This window comes from Anabrus simplex, chromosome 2 (assembly GCF_040414725.1).
Source record: "Anabrus simplex isolate iqAnaSimp1 chromosome 2, ASM4041472v1, whole genome shotgun sequence".
NCBI classification, from domain to species: Eukaryota; Metazoa; Arthropoda; class Insecta; order Orthoptera; family Tettigoniidae; genus Anabrus; species Anabrus simplex.
In genome coordinates this window covers 832187726-832205790 of record NC_090266.1, presented here as the reverse complement: position 1 = coordinate 832205790, position 18065 = coordinate 832187726, and the positions used below count along the sequence as shown (strand labels likewise).

Below are 18065 nucleotides of genomic sequence, written 5' to 3'. Positions count from 1 at the left end.
ACGGGGAGGGTGTCCTTTTTCTCACCAGGGGTGATGAGATGGTCGGACAGCAGTAGTAGTAGGTCGGTAGTTTTTATTTTATCTGATTATTTTTTCTTTCCTTAATATCCAGTGGGGTCGATGGACATGCCATGTAGGGACTGAGGATGACTGCTGTGATGACCCTCTTTAGGGAGTGTCACGTTTCTGGAGTATCTGACGGACCTCATGGCATGCCCAATGAGTCTCGTGATTTTCTTTTTTTCCTTTTCTTGTAAGTTGTTTTCAATGTGAACATGTATTTGGGCTGAACGCCTGTTATGTTCAATTAATACTAATATCCTCCATGGAACAAGTTATCAGTGCCCATGGAGGACCCAGTGCCTACTAGGCAACAGGACACATGCTGGACCTAGGTGACTGAAATGATAATCTTTTCTGCAGGACATACTAATGAACACGTCCTGTGAATATGAACGTCCTATCTCTAGTTTTTCAAGGTGTTCTGGTTTTTATGAACATGAGTGTTACTAAAGGTCGCTTGAACTGTCCCCAATTTTATGCGTACGTCATATGCTGAACGAGGAGGAGAGAGGCGGTGTACGGAAGGGGAACGGTTTCAGCCTCACAAGGCCGGCCGCAAATGGAATGGTGACAAAGCTGTGCTGTCATCTGGTAGGGGATGTTGGGGGCTCCTTTCGGGCCCCACGTATAGGGCCGGTCGTGTCATCACGGAGAGGGTGTCCTTTTTCTCACCAGGGGTGATGAGATGGTCGGACAGCAGTAGTAGTAGGTCGGTAGTTTTTTATTTTATCTGATTATTTTTTCTTTCCTTAATATCCAGTGGGGTCGATAGACATGCCATGTAGGGACTGAGGATGACTGCTGTGATGACCCTCTTTAGGGAGTGTCACGTTTCTGGAGTATCTGACGGACCTCATGGCATGCCCAATGAGTCTCGTGATTTTCTTTTTTCCTTTTCTTGTAAGTTGTTTTCATTGTGAACATGTATTTGGGCTGAACGCGTTATGTTCAATTAATACTAATACTAATATCCTCCATGGAACAAGTTATCAGTGCCCATGGAGGACCCAGTGCCTACTAGGCAACAGGACACATGCTGGACCTAGGTGACTGAAATGATAATCTTTTCTGCAGGACATACTAATGAACACGTCCTGTGAATATGAACTTCCTATCTCTAGTCTTTCAAGGTGTTCTGGTTTTTATGAACATGAGTGTTACTAAAGGTCGCTTGAACTGTCCCCAATTTTATGCGTACGTCATATGCTGAACGAGGAGGAGAGAGGCGGTGTACAGAAGGGGAGCGGTTTCAGCCTCACAAGGCCAGCCGCAAATGGAATGGTGAGAAAGCTGTGCTGTCATCTGGTAGGAGTTGTTGGGGGCTTCTTTCGGGCCCCATGGATAGGGCTGGTCGTGTCATTACGGGGAGGGTTTCCTTTTTCTCACCAGGGGTGATGAGATGGTCGGACAGCAGTAGTAGTAGGTCGGTAGTTTTACATTTTACCTGCTTATTTTTTTCTTTTCTTAATATCCAGTGGGGTCGATGGACATGCCATGTAGGGACTGAGGATGACTGCTGTGGTGACCCTTCCTAGGGAGTGTCACGTTTCCGGAGTATCTGACGAACCTCATGGGATGCCCAATGAGTCTCGTGTTCTTCTTTTTTTCCTTTCCTTGTAAGTTGTTTTCATTGTGAACATGTATTTGGGCTGAACGCCTGTTATGTTCAAATAATACTAATACTAATATCCTCCATGGAACAAGTTATCAGTGCCCATGGAGGACCCAGTGCCTACTAGGCAACAGGATACATGCTGAACCTAGGTGACTGAAATGCTAATCTTTTCTGCAGGACATACTAATGAACACTTCCTGTGAATATGAACTTCCTATCTCTAGTCTTTCAAGGTGTTCTGTTTTTTATGAACATGAGTGTTGCTAAAGGTCGCTTGAACTATCCCCAATTTTGTGCGTATGTCAGAACATTCTTTTCCCACCCTGACGAGAGAACTGTCCATACTGTCATGTCGAAATTAACAATGAAATTTCTCAGAAGAGACCCATAAAATAGCGATGTACAAACAATTAGATGCCATTTTGAACTGGCAGGTTTCAAAATCGTGATACAAAATCCGTGTGACAACGCAGCTTACTGGACAACCATTGCTTCTTGCTAGCTCGCACGACGCACAGCGGAGTGGAGTTGCTGTTCTGCTGGAGAGAGGGAGAGAACGAACTGGCAGGCTGCCACGCGCCAAGGTCACATTATTTTTACGGAACGAATGTGAAACCTAAATGTGGTCCGTTAATCGTATGATAAAAACACAAATATTTTTGGCACCATTCACAATGAGTTTGCAATTTGAGACCATACTGTTCGTCACATTTTTCTTGCTTGAAGGCAATAATTCGCTGGCACTTCGAACTTGGGAGGTCTCTCCGTTGTATAATTGCTTGCGAACCACGAATATTTGATCATGTCCTTGAACCGTGGGGAAGAAAATTGAAAATGAATGAAGGACTGCATTTTCAGTATGCTGTTTGTCTGATAAACATCAAACTGAAAGTCTTCACAAGTTGGCACTATGTCTGTACAGCGGCAATATGTTACTCTGCGATCAAAATCGTCTCCATTGAGTTGCTGAGTCTAATATGGGTGCTATTTTCTCTCCTTCAGAATTCTTTGTATTTACGTTAGGATTACTCCTAGCTCATCTGCAGCTCGTTTTTACCCTTATCACTAAACATGTGTACGTTGTAAAAATGATGGTTTATATTATTATTATTATTATTATTATTATTATTATTATTATTGTTACGGAGTATAGTGGATGTGCAGAGGTGAAAGAAGGTGCGGGGGTGAACAGGTCTCAAAATACGAAATTAAAGTTAAGATAAAATTTAACAAGGTTACATTTTCTTTTCAAGATTAAGAAATAACAAATAGAACAGGTACTCAGTAGCCGAAACACAATTCGAAAATGTACAATTACAGTGATTACAGGATTTGGGCTCCGAGAGCCAGACACACAATTCTTGAGCTATAAGCCCAACCTTACGATATATAGAATTCAACAAAGGGGCAGAAGACCCCTATCATGCCCAGGAGCACTTGCTCACAATTATACAGTAAAGCCTCCTCGAGGCGTGCAGAAAACAAAATTTTAGAAAGAGCAACCTGCTCTTAAGTTCGAGCCTATCAAAGGCCACACCAAACTCCACTTTCAAGTTGTCCTCCAAGGACATGAAAACAGGGGTAAAAATACCCAACCTACTGAGGCCTATTAAGTAAAGAAACAGGTCAATTACATGGCCTCTAAAATACCAACTTGAGAGGAGGCGTTCTTGCACTCCTAATACACTTTATATAAAACCTACTTGGCACTAGGCCGTTACTGCAAGGGCTAATCCCATACTAGAGAGGTGACTTATAGAAGAAGACAATTTACATTACATTAAGGAAGAAACGGTTGAGAAAATAAGTTCACCTCAACGCAATATGAGTGGGAGCTCGAGAGGGTTAAGCACTCTCTATCCCAATATGTAATTTAAAAGATAGAATTGATACTAGGTGGATTTACATTTTAGGTGAAAAGTTACATGGTAGAAAGGCTTCGGACCTGCCCCGAGAGTTAAACTGCTGAGCTAGCAAGAAAAGAAGTTATTAAACGGCCATTACCTGGTGGCTGAACTGCTGCTCGAAGAAAGAGGCGCTTCCCGCCCCCTGCTACGTACTTTACACACAGATAGATGTTACTGAAGTGGCGCGGAGACCCGAAAATCAGCAGTTTATATACCCTCGTGGAAAGTTCGAGGCGTTTCAGGAATGAGAACACCCTCCCACAAGAATTTTATTGGCTAACCACGAAAACCCCTACACAAGATGAAGAAGAAACACATAATTGGTGGAAAATTAATTACAGAATTTCCCTATTGGTTAAATTCAAAACTGGCGGAAAGAAAGGGTTAATATTGCCAACTTAAACAATAACTGAAAGAAATTTAACAAAGAACAAACTTATGAATTCAAAATTTCTCCAAAAAACACAGTTCTTTCACTTCGCACTAGGGTGCATAATTGTAGTCCTTCAGTAGTGCCATCTGGAAGAGAATGTCCACACTTCTTACTACAGGCAAAACAAAAATACATCGAAAACGACCCAGTTCAGAAACGTCAAAATTTACAAGTAGGGACATCTTCTGAGAAACTTGAGAATTAACACCGTAGATAAAGTTCAGACTTCCTCCAGTAGAGGAGTTTCAACTGGCGCAAAGTTTGAATTAGCGGCGTGGAGGTGTACCACCCGGTACAATTATTATTATTATTATTATTATTATTATTATTATTATTATTATTATTATTATTATTATTATTATTATTATTATTATGATTATTATTATTATTATTATACCATCACAGTTAGGTGAAGTTCAACTTACCGTGTGAAGGATTGGGTTCCAAGTATTGTGGTACATTTTGCACAACGTCAACATTGTCACAGACGGTGAGTGTCCCTGCTTGTATGTGATTTGAACGGACCATTAGCTCTTAAATGCAGCTCTCTTCGGAGAAATGCGCGTATAGAAGGAAGTTGTCTATCTGAAAACTTCTATTCATACCGTCTGCGAGCTTCCGCTGCATTCAGACCAGATTCCCCATGGATTAAAATGATGTCTTTCTATTCGTTTTTGCTGAACACACTAGCCATTGGCGATATTTAGACTGCAAATGTAGTACTGCTGTACTACACACCAGCCTAGTACCATGCGGTCGAAAAAGAGGCTTACAAATGCAAGGGGTTGCATTAGACGGGAGGCGCTGAGGAACATGCTGCGAGCGACCGTCCGGTTGTGATCTCTTCATATTTTGACGTAATATGCCTGCTGAGAGCAGTGCCCCAATGGAAATCAGTTAGTGGACATCCCATTCATCATTAGTTCATGCGGGGCATTTATAAGTAAGAAGTACGGCGCTCGCGGGCCGCCTGAAATATATAAATTATGTAAGGAACTGGAATCACACATAAGGCTGTTTGCGAATGATGTTACAATAAACAAAGTGGTAAATAAGTTACAGGATTGTGAGCTACTACAAAAAGACCTAGTCATTGTTGTGAGATGGAAAACGGCCGAAGTTATGATTGTGAACGGGATGAAAAATTAGGTTGTAAATTTCACCGAGAGGAAATATCCTTTCAATGATCAAAAGGAAAGCAGCACTAATGTTCTGGGTGATTTCCGAGTAAGGAGTAATGTTACGAAAATGGTGTAAACTTTGGCCTGGGAAGACGTGGGTGTATGGAGACGGGATGCTCGATTAAGTGTGTTACATATTATTGTACGGGAGAACACATTTAGTGTATCCAGGTTAGATGTGTTAAACAGTACAAACTCAGTCGATGGTTGATGACAAATAGCACGAATACAAAATTAAGTATAAATCTGCCAGTACGTTGAACCAGAGAATAAGCCACTAGGCCAGAATACGCGTGCAATAGAGGCCACCAGGCAAGTTGTTACGTGGCAAACATAAAGTATTCTCAACCTCCAGTGCCAGACCATACAGGGAAAATAGAGCGAAGCATACATCAGAAATCAAAACCTCAACATATCAGCAGAATGGGCGCAGGGTTTGCTGGGCTATTTCTCCAGAAGGTATGACGTGATAAGTACATACGGTAATAAGCGGGGGGAAAGGGGAAATAGGGATATCTAAGGTAGCTCAAACAATAAAGTACAAATTAAAAAATTTATTGATAACACCACCAGAAGAAAGTATTCTACAATCAGGGATTTCCGCAAATACCAAGACTAAATTATTGTAATAGCTTTACTTTCGACCATAAAATAGAATTCGAGAAGTTTTATGGAGCTCATATTGACTAGAGTTTTCCAATATTGCTTTGGCAATACAAGAAGAATTTAAGAAAAACGATCATTAGACCATTAACTAGACCTAGGCATAGAAGAAGGAGTCGAAGATGCGGCGAAGGTTCCACGATGTCCCGGAGGGGCGCCATCTCAGGAACATGCAGAAGGATGCCGTCGATAACACCAGATACGGATACAAAAGAACAAACATGAGCAGCATGGAGAGAGAAGAAAAGAAAAAAGGGTGAGAGGATAAAAGAGAAGAAGGAGGGGGGGGGGGGAAGAAGTGAGAAGAAGGAACAATCCGGATCGTATACAAAGTAAATTAGCAAAATTAAAAAGTGGCCTGGTAAGTTATTACAATATACATACTAAGATATTTTCAAGAATAAAATATAATATTAACAATTCGTGTTTCCCATGTAAAGGAAAGCAAACAAATCCCGGAAGGAAAAATTTACAAGTCATGGGGAGAGTCAGGCATGAGGGGATTTGAGCGGGGGGAGCAGAGCTGGGTGAGCAAATAAGAAAGACGACCAACAAAACTAGCATAACAAAAAAAGGTGGGTCATGCCTGGGCAAACGTTATAAGAGAAAAAAGGAAGAAGTCAGACTGATAAATACAATCATCTGACTGCCGTCAAAGATTAAGTAGAAAAGGGTTTTAATTGCGAAAAATGGACTTTTTTAATATCAGTGGGAGACTGGGTGGATTGCAGTTGGGCAGTATTGGGAGAGGGAAAAGAAAGAATCCGGAAGGGTCCAAGCCAAAGAGGTGAAAATTTGCAGAGAGATTCTGTAATGTGGAACTCAGAGGGTTATTTTTAAGTAACACAAGGTCATAAAGTTTAAAGGTGGGGGTTCGGGTCCGAGAATTACAAGCTTTTTATGAAGATCCCTAGCATGGAGAAGGTTTTGAAAGGCATGTCGCAATTGAGACTGAGTGAGAAGGTGAGGGGGTATCCAATAAGGAGGGTAGATTCCAACTTAAAAGACAGAGGCGTATGTAGTTCCCTACCTAAAAACAACTTAGCAGGAGTATACGAAGTGGAAATATTGATAGTAGAATTTAGAGCTAAAACAAAATATAGGAGTTCGGTGTGCCATGATTTATGATCCTGGGAATGGAAAATAGATAAAAAGGATTTTAAGTTTCGGTGGTAGCGTTGAACAATATTGGCTTGTGGATGGTAGGGCGAAGTTCAAATCTTTTTAATACCATAGGAAAAACAAAAATTGTAAACAAACTTTAGAAGTGAAAATAGATGCGTTATCAGAAACAAGTACCTTTGGAAGACCAGTAATCGGAAAATTTTTATTGGAAAGCAAATTAATAATGATTTGTGAAGAAATGTTATGCAAAGGTTGGACAATAAGGAATTTAGAAAAGCCGTCAAGTAACGTAAAATTATAGGAGTTAGATTTAGAAGATTTAACAAGTGGACCAACAATATAAATATAACATTTTTCAGCAGGGTAAGTGGCAGGAGAAGCAGCATAAATACCATAGGGTTGATGATTGGGGGCTTATGTTTCTGACAAAACTCACATAAGCGAACCCAAGAAAAACATATTTTCGCATTTGAGGCCAGAAAAATTGAGAAGCCAGACGGGCGTAGGTCTTAGCCATGCCAAAGTGTCCTCCGACAGGGGAATCATGAAAGTACTGAAAAATCATAGAGCTTAAAGCAGAGGGAAGGGCAAGTCGATGAGTAGACTTGGGGGTACGTTTGAAGAGAAGAAGCTGATTCTGCAAACGAAAAGGACCGCAATAATCAGGGGAAGAAAGGTCACGAACAAGTTGTTGGCAGTAGGGGTCAAGTTTTTGGTGTTGCAAATAGGACTGAAAGGAGAGAGGAAATTTGGTAACTGAGGAAATGGAGGTAATGGAATTAATAGGAAGATGGTTTATTTCGGAATCATGAGATTGATGATCTTCAAAACGATGAGATAAGGCGTCAGCAACGGAATTATGATAACCAGATATAAACTTAGGAGAAAAATTGAATCGGGATAGACGTAGCATCCAACGGCCGCTTCGACCTATTTTAGGGGCGTTATGAAGCAACCAGCAAAGAGCTTGATTATCAGTACTTACAATGAATTCGCGGTGATCAAGATAGTCAGCAAAGTGCTCAATAGAAAGAATGAGAGCAAGGGCTTCTTTTTCATAGGTAGAATATTTGCGTTGTTGGGGGGGGGGGAGACCAATGGAATTTAATGCCTTTCCTTTTGAGAAGATTTAAAGGTTCGGAAATTAAGGAAAAATTGGGAATATGCTTCGCATAAAAACCAACCATACCAAGAAAGGAAGTAGTTGTTTTACATTTTTCGTAGGAGGTATTTTGTGAATAGCGGAAACTCTATCAGAATCAACAGAGATACGCTGAGAACTCTAAATATGTCCAAGAAATTTAATAGATGTTTGGGCAATACGTACCTTAGAAGGGTTAACAGTTAAACCAACAGCGCAAAGACGGGTAAGAACTTCACGAACATGTGATAGATGAGACTGAAGATCAGGAGAATAAATCAGGATATCGTCAATAAAGGGAAACAAATACTTATACTTAATATCAGAAAACAATCAACAAAACGGTGCATAATTTTATAATCAAGATAAAGTCCAAAGGGGACTTTTTAAACTGGTATAAACCATTAGGAGTAATGAAAGCGGTGTAACGAGAACTGATTTCATCCAAAGGAATTTGGTTATAAGCAGTGTTAAGATCAGAAATGGTGAAGTAATGAAACCGGAAAAGTGCTGGAAAGCAGATTGTAATTTTGGCATTGGGTAAGCATCATATAATATCCTAGAGTTCAATTTACGATAGACAACAATAAATCTAGATGATCCATCGGGCTTGTCCACAATAAATGCGGGTGAGGCATAGTTAGAAGATGAAGGGATGATAGTGTTATCTTTGAGCATCTTGTCAACTAATTGGTTTAAAACTTTCATCTTAGGAGGGCTCAGAAAATAAAGGGAGGAACGGACCGGAGTGGTATCGGTAAGGTCAATATGAGGGTAGAAGTTTTTTACGGTACAAAAAGTTAGGGTTATAACATCGGAAAATTCAGTAAGCAAAGACTGGACATGATCGGACCAAACTGAAGTATTGACCAAGGGAACTGACTTAGAAGGAAAATGGAAAGAAACCTTAGAATTCGCGGAATCAAGAATCAAGAATAAGTCCAGTATGGGGAAAAATCTAAACCTAAAATAATAGGAGATGATAATTCTTCTACAACAACAAAGGTGAAGGGCCAAGAGAAATATTGCAGTTTGACATTCAAAGGAATTGCACCAAGAATATGCGTAGGTTGATTAGACGCAGAAAGACATTGAGTGGAAGATGGAGAATAATGCAGTTGGATAGAAATTGACTTCAAAGATTCAAAAAACTCGAGACTAATAACAGACACTGCTGCGCCCGAATCCAGGAGGGTAAATTGTTTACGGTTAGAAGAACGTGAGAGGTCCGAGGTAAAAATGAAGCACAATCAGTCGAAAAATCAGAAGAGGGTATTTGAGAAGAAGCTTGGGATACATGAGAAACAGAAGGCAGGTTTTCCCCCATTAAACGTCTACTGCCTAACGACGTGGGTGAAAGGCGTTTCCCGAAGGTTGAATATTACAATATTTAGCATTGTGTCCTTGTTCTTTACAACGAAAACAAATGACCGGGGGACGAACAGTAGAAACGGAAGAGGAAGGCAATGATCGTGGTAGTGTAGTAGGGTTGATAATTGGTGGTGGAACAGAAGAATAATAAGAACGATCGCCTAAGGAATTAATAGCAGGAGATTGAGTTGCATTATATAATTAAAGAATACAAAACGGGAGGGTTAAGCATATTAAAAAGTTGACGGAAAGAAGGGGTAGCATAAAATTGTACAATGGAAATTAATTCCGAAGTAATATGGGCAATATTGAGAACATCACTATAGGTAATGATAGAGTCTAAGTAATCATCTGCTGGTTCAGTAGGTAATTGATTACATCGAACGAACTCGATACTCAACTTATATTGCCGTTCACAAGGTAAGAAATAATTGTGTATCGCATGCCGTAATTGATACCAGTTAGAAAAACTGGACATATAATCTAGCCAAAATGTCGAAAAAATCCAGTAGTCTTAGCGGATAAGAGGCCAATTAATTGTGAAAAAGAAACAAACTTAATATTTAAACATTTTCGGACAGAAAAAAGCCAGATGGTTAAGCTACGAGGGTCAGTTGCTTGTAATTGAGGGATCTGGAGCAATGATTGCTTAACAATCTGTATATTAAGTGAACTATCCACTGGAGTGAGTTGAGGTATGGGAGGAGAAGAATAAAAAGGTGGAGACGGAGCTACGGGATACTGTCGAAAACACGAAGAAGGTTTTATATCTTCGGTTAATAGGTCAGGTGTAGAGATAGTAGGTGGAGGGTGTATGGACGAAGACGTAGAACTAGAAAAGGAAATTAAGTCACCAACAGGAGGGTTAGGCAAAGACAAATTATGATACGATGGGGGTGTTAATGAGGTAGAATCTTCGCCTAACGTAAAATTATCGGAATACATGCCATTTTCAAAGACAAAGAAATAAAAAATATGTATTCAAGAGTAAATATCGATTGAATATGCTGGAGAAAGAATCAAATAAGTGTAAGAAGGGAATATTCTGCTACCATTTGTTACATATTCTTGATAGGGGGATACATTGTGTATATCCAGATTCGGTGTGTTGAATAGCACAAACTTGGTGAATACTCGGTGATGACTAATAATATGGGTAATGGTGAACGAATGCTACATGCAGAATAAATCTGTCTGTGCGTAGAACCAAAAATAAAACACTGGGCCAAAAGACGCGTGCAATAGAGGTCACCAGGCAAGTCGTTGCGTGGCAAACAAAGTATAGTCAAGCTCCAGTGCCAGACCATACAGGGAAAATAGAGCGAAGCATAAATCAAAAATCAAAACATCAACATATCAGCAGAATTGGCGCAGGGTTTGCTGGGCTATTTTTCCAGAAGGTATGACGTGGTAAGTACATAATAAAAGGGGAAGGAGGGGAAATAGGGATAGCTAAGGTAGCTCAAACAACAAATTTCAAATTACAAAATGTATTGATAACACCATTAGAAGAAAGTATTTTACAATCAGGGATTTTCGCAAATACCAAGACTAAATTATTATAATAGCTTTACTTTCAACCATAAAATAGAATTCGAGAAGTTTTATGGTGCTCATAATGACTAGAGTTTTCCAATATTGCTTTGGCAATACAAGAAGAATTTAAGAAAAAACGATCATTAGACCATTAACTAGACCTAGGTACAATTAGATGGATACAAATAACATGTCCATATAAGGAAAAGCTTATGAGATCGTGGCAGACCACTTTGAAGACAGAATATTTTTATCGCCTATTAAGAAGGGATCAAAATAGCAATTTTTACACCTTAGAAGAAAAAAAGTACAGTAGTTACACACCAACATTGATAGTTAATAAAACGCGAAGGCCATTTTTACAACTTTGGAAAACACAAACTTATGAAAAAGAAAAAGATTAGAGGGACAGGAAAGGAAAAGACAGGGAATGAGGAAAGCAATGTTAACCGTGACAAAAAAGAAACAGGAATGACAAGGGTGAGAGATGGTAAAAATCAGGCTGATATAATTCAAAGTTATTCAAAACACACGCACACAGGTCGTTTATAAAAGTTCCACATCAGTCAGTGTTTCACATGATTTAATTTTGAAACGTTCGCCCAAGCTATGAGTCCTTTGTGCAAGATTTTTAACTAAGTCTTGATGATTTGAAGTTCATCAAATAAACAGTAAGAAGTGCCCTGAATGGGCTAGAGTTCGAAATATATATATTAAGGCCTGAGGGCAAGGTTAGAGAAGAATAGTCCAAAGTGTCTAGAATAACATAATAAAACTCTGCTCACCCAGCATAGTGATGATAACACAAAGTCACGTTGAATATGGAAATATTTTAAAATCGCGACGGACCAGCCGTGCGTAACAGTTTCTGCTCCCAACGCTCGAGTTAACACAGAATGTCTGACTGCCGGAAACTTTTTTTTCGGGGGGGCCCCCGAACCGCGCTCCCCCCGCGTGACCAACGACTCAATCTACATGGCCTCCGACATGCTATTATTTCTAAGAATAAGAAAGAGATAGCAGGGAGGAGTGGGAAGTGATACAAGGAGTATCTGCCTGTTTCCACGTCAGACACGCTACCAGGCGATATTGCGTTAGGTATATGGTATTGAAGTATGGTATTGAAGGGTCTGGGAAAAACCACATAGGCAGAAAGAAGAAAGAGCCTACATGTAAAACCTGACATCTTTTGATAGCACATGCAAGGATGTGGGCTGGAAAAAGACCAGAGGTTGTGTTAGTTAGGAACAGGTAACATGCACAAAACATAAACCAATTCCTCGCCATTCCATCGTCTGGGGATCAGTCCATCTGGGCACTGCTGTGACTAGCACGGTCCTTGCCGGCTGCGGAGCCATGCGTCGAGTACCACTGGGGCCCGTCGCACGACTCCACCTCCTTGGGGTACCTCGTACCCAGTCTCCGATCCCGGAGAATGAGACCAAGCCCGCCGAGGCGGGGGCCTCCTGGAAGGGGGTGGGTCATGGCGCCGGGCCTCCCTCCTCTCTGCCCGCGCCATGGCCCTGTAGACTGGGCAACTGCGGTGGGAGGCCGGGTGGCCCCCCGCGCAATTGTCGCACACCGGCGCCTCCTTAAGTGTTGCGCAGGCTGTGTAGTGGTGATCACCACCACAGCGGTTGCACTTCACTTGGAGTCCACAGCTGACTTGACGGTGGCCCCACCTCAGACAGCGGAAACACTGCAAGAGCTGCTGAGGGGGACGTTTTACTCTCACCTGACTGCCGCTATCGCTACACGCTGAGGTCCTCTCCTGATTGGCTCCTCGGTTGACTGCTGTACTGGGAGCAGTCTTGGGTTGCGGCTGGGCGGCCCTCTCCTGGTGGGTCGGCGTCGCCGCCATCTGCTTCGTGGTCCGACGTCGTCTTCTTCTTCTTCTTCCCGGGCGTGTCTTCTTGGCAGGGGAAGAGGCCTCGTGACACTCCTCCCGGCCTGGTGACCCCGGGGTAGCTGGTGGCTCCGCTGCGTCGCCGTCTTCTTCCATCTCCTGGCTGGCGGTGGCGGCGGCGTCGGCTGGTGCTGACACTTGACTGCGTTTCCTGTCCTGTGGGGCGCACATCGAGGTCTGCAGCTCGATAGACGTGCTGGCAGGCTGGGCCTGGACAGCAGCCTCAGGACGCCAGGGGGCGTCCTCATCCACTGAAGTACAGCAGTCCGTCGTCTCGGGCGCTTTCCTGGATTGCGCCCGGGTAACGGGCCTTTCCTGGTAGGCCTGAGTCTGCGTCCACTTCGTGAAGGTGGTCCACGGAGGAGCGGTCTGCGTCCACTTCACAGTACCGAGCCGCTCAGCCTGGGTCGCACAGTCGCGGCGCCAGGGGGCGTCATGCCCCACCTCCGTGGTGGCGTCGCTGGTCGCCGGCTGGGTGGCCAGGACTAGGTCGGTGTTAACCGCCCTATTCCTTAACCGCCTCGGCGTCTCCCTGGTCTCCGTCGCGGCCCTGACTGCGCCGGTGTTCATCCCTGGCACTCTGTCCCTCCCTGGTAGACGGATGACCTGGAACAGAGAAAAAAGCTCCCTCTCTGCGTCGCGCATCCGCTCCTGGTCGTGATGCCGGATAATGAGGCCTCCTGGTAGGAAGCTCTCGACGGCCATGGTTGTCGAGATGATCCTGCCTCCTCGGCGAAGGCGCCGCATTCTGTCCAGGACGAGGCCCCGTTCAGAAGTTACAGGGCGCCCCGGCCTGTAGTACACGAGCAGCGCTTCGTGCTCCGGGTCGGTGTAGCCTTCGGAGAAGAAGAAGCCGTTAGGGGGGTCACACACGTCCCTGTATGGCTCCGTCTCCACCTCGATCTCCGGCTCCTCCTCCGGCACTGGTTCCAGCGTCTGCGGCTCCGTGTTGCTCTCCGGTGTCGGTTTCGTGCCGGTGAAGAGATCTCGGAGTAGGAGCCCGATCGCCACCGCCCGTTCCTGGGTCGTCATCGAATCCGCCTGGTTGTCCATTCTGGTCCTCCTGTAATAAACTCTGAAAGAGAAAGAGCGAGCACTGAGAAGTGCTCAGCTCAGACAAATGCTCTTCCGAAGTCGTACTAATAAGTACAGCTGCCTGGTTAGCACTTGAGAAGTACTGAGCGCCTGACAAGGAGACAGAGAGCGCAGCGAGAGGCAAGTACGTCCTTCCACTACGGCAGTCAGCTCGTCTTTTGGTTGCCGGAAACAGGGCAGCGGCGACTTATATAGCGCAAGAGAAGCGGAGCCGAGAACATACGAGAACATCGTGACGTAGTAGAATGCAGGCTGGGAGGTAGAGTCAACAAACAGTCGCAGGTGGGCCGAGTGAGCAGACGGCGCAAGATGAGTTGAGTTGCAGTATAGACAGCAGCAAGCCGGCGAAGTAGGCAGAAGGTAAGATCGAACATCAACGTAGTGGAATGATCAGGGAGCACGTAACAAGTGTTATGTTCCGATGTGTTAGTGCGGGGATGGCATGGAATGACATCAGTAGACGAAGAAGTTTGAACGGAGCTTTTCATAGTAGGAAAGATCATAATATGAAAATAAAGTTGTCATTCAAGAATACAAATTGGGGAAAAATTCACGTTTAGGACGAGGAGTAAGGGATTAGAGAATCTTATGAAGGGAAATGTTCGATAAATTTCAAAGTTCTTTGATAATATTTCAGAAAAGTCTGTGTAAGTAATTGATAGGGTTTGCCACCTGGGCGACAGCCTTAAAAGTAGGTCATTGATTGACTGACTGACTGACTGACTGACTGACTGACTGATTGATTGATTGTTAGCTATGCGTGGAAGGCACATGGATACCTGTCACAGGGCATGTCACATCCGTTCCGTAATGTGTGGGACGTCAATTGACACACGCAGGATTCCTCATTCTGATATCAGTGTCGTTTATTTGCTAGTGGTGTGAGATGCATTTTTGTTTGTAGCACTGCCTTCTCGCGCCACATTGCCATGATGTAGAATGAAATGTGTGTATAACATTTGAAAGTTGAAGATGTATATAATCTCACAGGTACAGTGTGTTTGGCACGTTCTAACCGCAAATATTACAGTCGCATGCCCTACTTATATAGCGCAAGAGAAGCGGAGCCGAGAACATACGAGAACATCGTGACGTAGTAGAATGCAGGCTGGGAGTTATGGATGATCACAAATTGCCGCACTTCACACCAGCTACTTTCATCTTTTGATTCTTCGCTCCAGAATGTTTCGTGTTGATGGTCATCGGGAGATCCAAAAGCTTCCCTTGTAGGATTCAGAATATCCTTTACAAATTCCTGGTGAAATATCATCCTGTGTAATGACGAAAACAACACTTCAATTCTGTATTTACTTATTGGTAATGAATTTTGCTCCTTTTCTGCTATGCACTTCTGGAAGAATAATCAGGCATAGATTTTAATTCATTATACATTACTTCCAAAAATAATAAAATATCAGTTGCTCTGATGTTTAATCCCATTTGATGAAGTCACATGGCAGTCGCTATCTCTTAAGACGTTTGGTATTGATTATTTGTTAGTGTTTTAATCACAGTGGTGTTTTAACTTTATTGTAGTGCAAATTTCTAGGATATATTCTGATTCAAGAAGGACAAAATAAAGTAGAGTTTATTGGTCTTCTTCAGGTGTATACTGATGGTATTATTTTCAAGGAAAAGATTTAATATCATATAATTATTACTCAGATTACTCTCCTAAAAATAAATAGTAAAAGTAGCCTCTATAACTTCCAGATGCCGTACTTGAAACACTATTTAAAAACATTTAATGGACCTTTCATCTCGCACAATACTTCGTGCATTCCAAATTTTTCATATTCGCTTTATGATTTAAACTTATCTGCCAGACAAATCAGTCCACTTGTTTTACACATAAATGAACAGGAAAAGTTTCAAGTAGGAGAAGGTTGCAATGCCATAAAATATAAACAATATTACATGTAGTAATATTGCCTGTAACTACTATCCTAAACCACATTTTATACAGTGTGTTCCCAAACACGTGAAAAATAATGGGGGGAGGGGTGGATAACACAAACCATAAAACAAAAATGTCCTGGTGAACATATACTCTACGGTCGATCATTTACGAATTAAAGCTGTTTCAGTTACTTGCTGAAAAGGTGGTAGTTTGTATTTAAGATTAAATTTGGAGTCAGGCATGCCGTTACGGACATCGTAGTACTTCGCCAGCTTGTGAAACAAGGTTTATGATGATGATGCTTGTTGTTTTAAGGGGCCTAACATCAAAGGTCATCGGCCCCTAAACAAGGTTGCCATCGATGCCTAGAGTGTTCGAAAGTGTCCAACAATCAATGAGGTGGCATGTTCAGGCGCGTTGTGGACGTTTAGAAGACTTCTTGTATTAGATTGTAGTATCCCTGCTGGTTCACCAACATGGCGACAGATAACTTACTCGAACTAGGATGAGCCAGGTAAAGCTATCACCAATATTTCCCGTATAAATCTGGAAAATCTGTCACTCGACCTTAGGACATATGTTCACAGGGATTTTTTGTGTGTGTTTTGTTGAGGTCTACTATCCATCCCCGATTACTTTACACATGTCTGAGAACACATTGTATTTTCTTCGTCATTAAACCTTTCGTTACAGAAAGGAACACTGTCATAAGAATTGGAATAAAATGCAAATTGATGTACCGAGTAACCTTTTATTTGGTCATTGAACAATTCTCATTTGTACAGTATCTGCTTATGATTTTCATTTTGGTTACAGATGAAATTGAGACAGACAGGATCAAGAATGTAAAATGTCTGGAAGTGGAAGGTGTTAAAGCAGCTGAATCTGGAGATTTAGATGAAGCTATTGATATTTTTACTAGGGCTATACAGATGGCACCAGAATGGGCTTCAGGATACAACAATAGAGCACAAGCATTTCGATTAAAGGGAATCAGTGAAGGTGTGTCATTATAGTATTTATTGAATTGCAGATTATGAATAATAGTATCACCATTAACGGTATAACATACTGTATTTTTAATAATGCATTGTGTTCATCAGATGCTCTTGCTGATTTGGACCAGGCCATCGCTTTGAGTGGAAGAAGAGGCAGGGCAGGATGTCAAGCGTTCTGTCAGCGAGGACTTATTCATCGTAAGGAAGGCCGTCATGAGCTTGCCAAGGATGATTTTGAAGCAGCTGCAGCACTTGGAAGTGAATTTGCCAAAGCTCAGCTTGTTCAACTCAACCCATATGCAGCCCTTTGCAACAAAATGTTGCATAGTGTAATGCTTAACCTTCGTATGCCAGAGCTTTGAAACAAAACATGCACGTACCCATATAACTCTTCAGTGATGTCTAGGCCAGCTGTGACAGCTGTTGAGTATCAAACTAGCCTCCGTACATACATACATACATACATACATACATACATACATACATTTTTTTCTAGGGGCTTTACGTCGCACCGACACAGATAGGTCTTATGGCGACGATGGGATAGGAAAGGCCTAGGAGTTGGAAGGAAGCGGCCGTGGCCTTAATTAAGGTACAGCCCCAGCATTTGCCTGGTGTGAAAATGGGAAACCACGGAAAACCATTTTCAGGGCTGCCGATAGTGGGATTCGAACCTACTATCTCCCGGATGCAAGCTCACAGCCGCGCGCCTCTACACGCACGGCCAACTCGCCCGGTACATACATACATACATACATACATACATACATACATACATACATACATACATACATACATACATACATACATACAGTAGCGCTCCTACGTGTTTTGACAACAACGTTTGCCGCAACAGTCTGAATACTTCGCGGGTCGCCTATTATTTATATATAAATGGTTTGAAGTACAATACCTGGCATAAATATGAGCAACATAATAAAAATAATTATGTTATTGGCTTCACGTCCCACTAACTACTTTTACGGTTTTCGGAGACGCCAAAGTTCCGTAATTTAGCCCCGCAGGAGTTCTTTTACATGCTAGTAAATCTACCAACTCGAGGCTGACGTATTTAAGCACCTTCAAATACAACCGGACCGAGCCAGGATCGAACCTGCCGAGCTGCGGTCA

At 42.4% G+C, this 18065-nt stretch overlaps 1 protein-coding gene across 1 annotated transcript in view; it reads left to right on the top strand.

Moving 5' to 3' along the window:
• Window positions 1-17414, top strand: part of LOC136863125 (tetratricopeptide repeat protein 36) — a 55925-nt gene extending 38511 nt beyond the window's left edge. Inside the window, exons 2-3 of the mRNA XM_067139467.2 lie at window positions 16753-16938; window positions 17040-17414. Coding sequence (XP_066995568.2) covers window positions 16753-16938; window positions 17040-17296 — 443 coding nt within the window. The 3' untranslated portion in view covers window positions 17297-17414. The remainder of the gene's footprint in view (window positions 1-16752; window positions 16939-17039) is intronic.
• The last annotated feature ends 651 nt before the right edge of the window (window positions 17415-18065 follow it).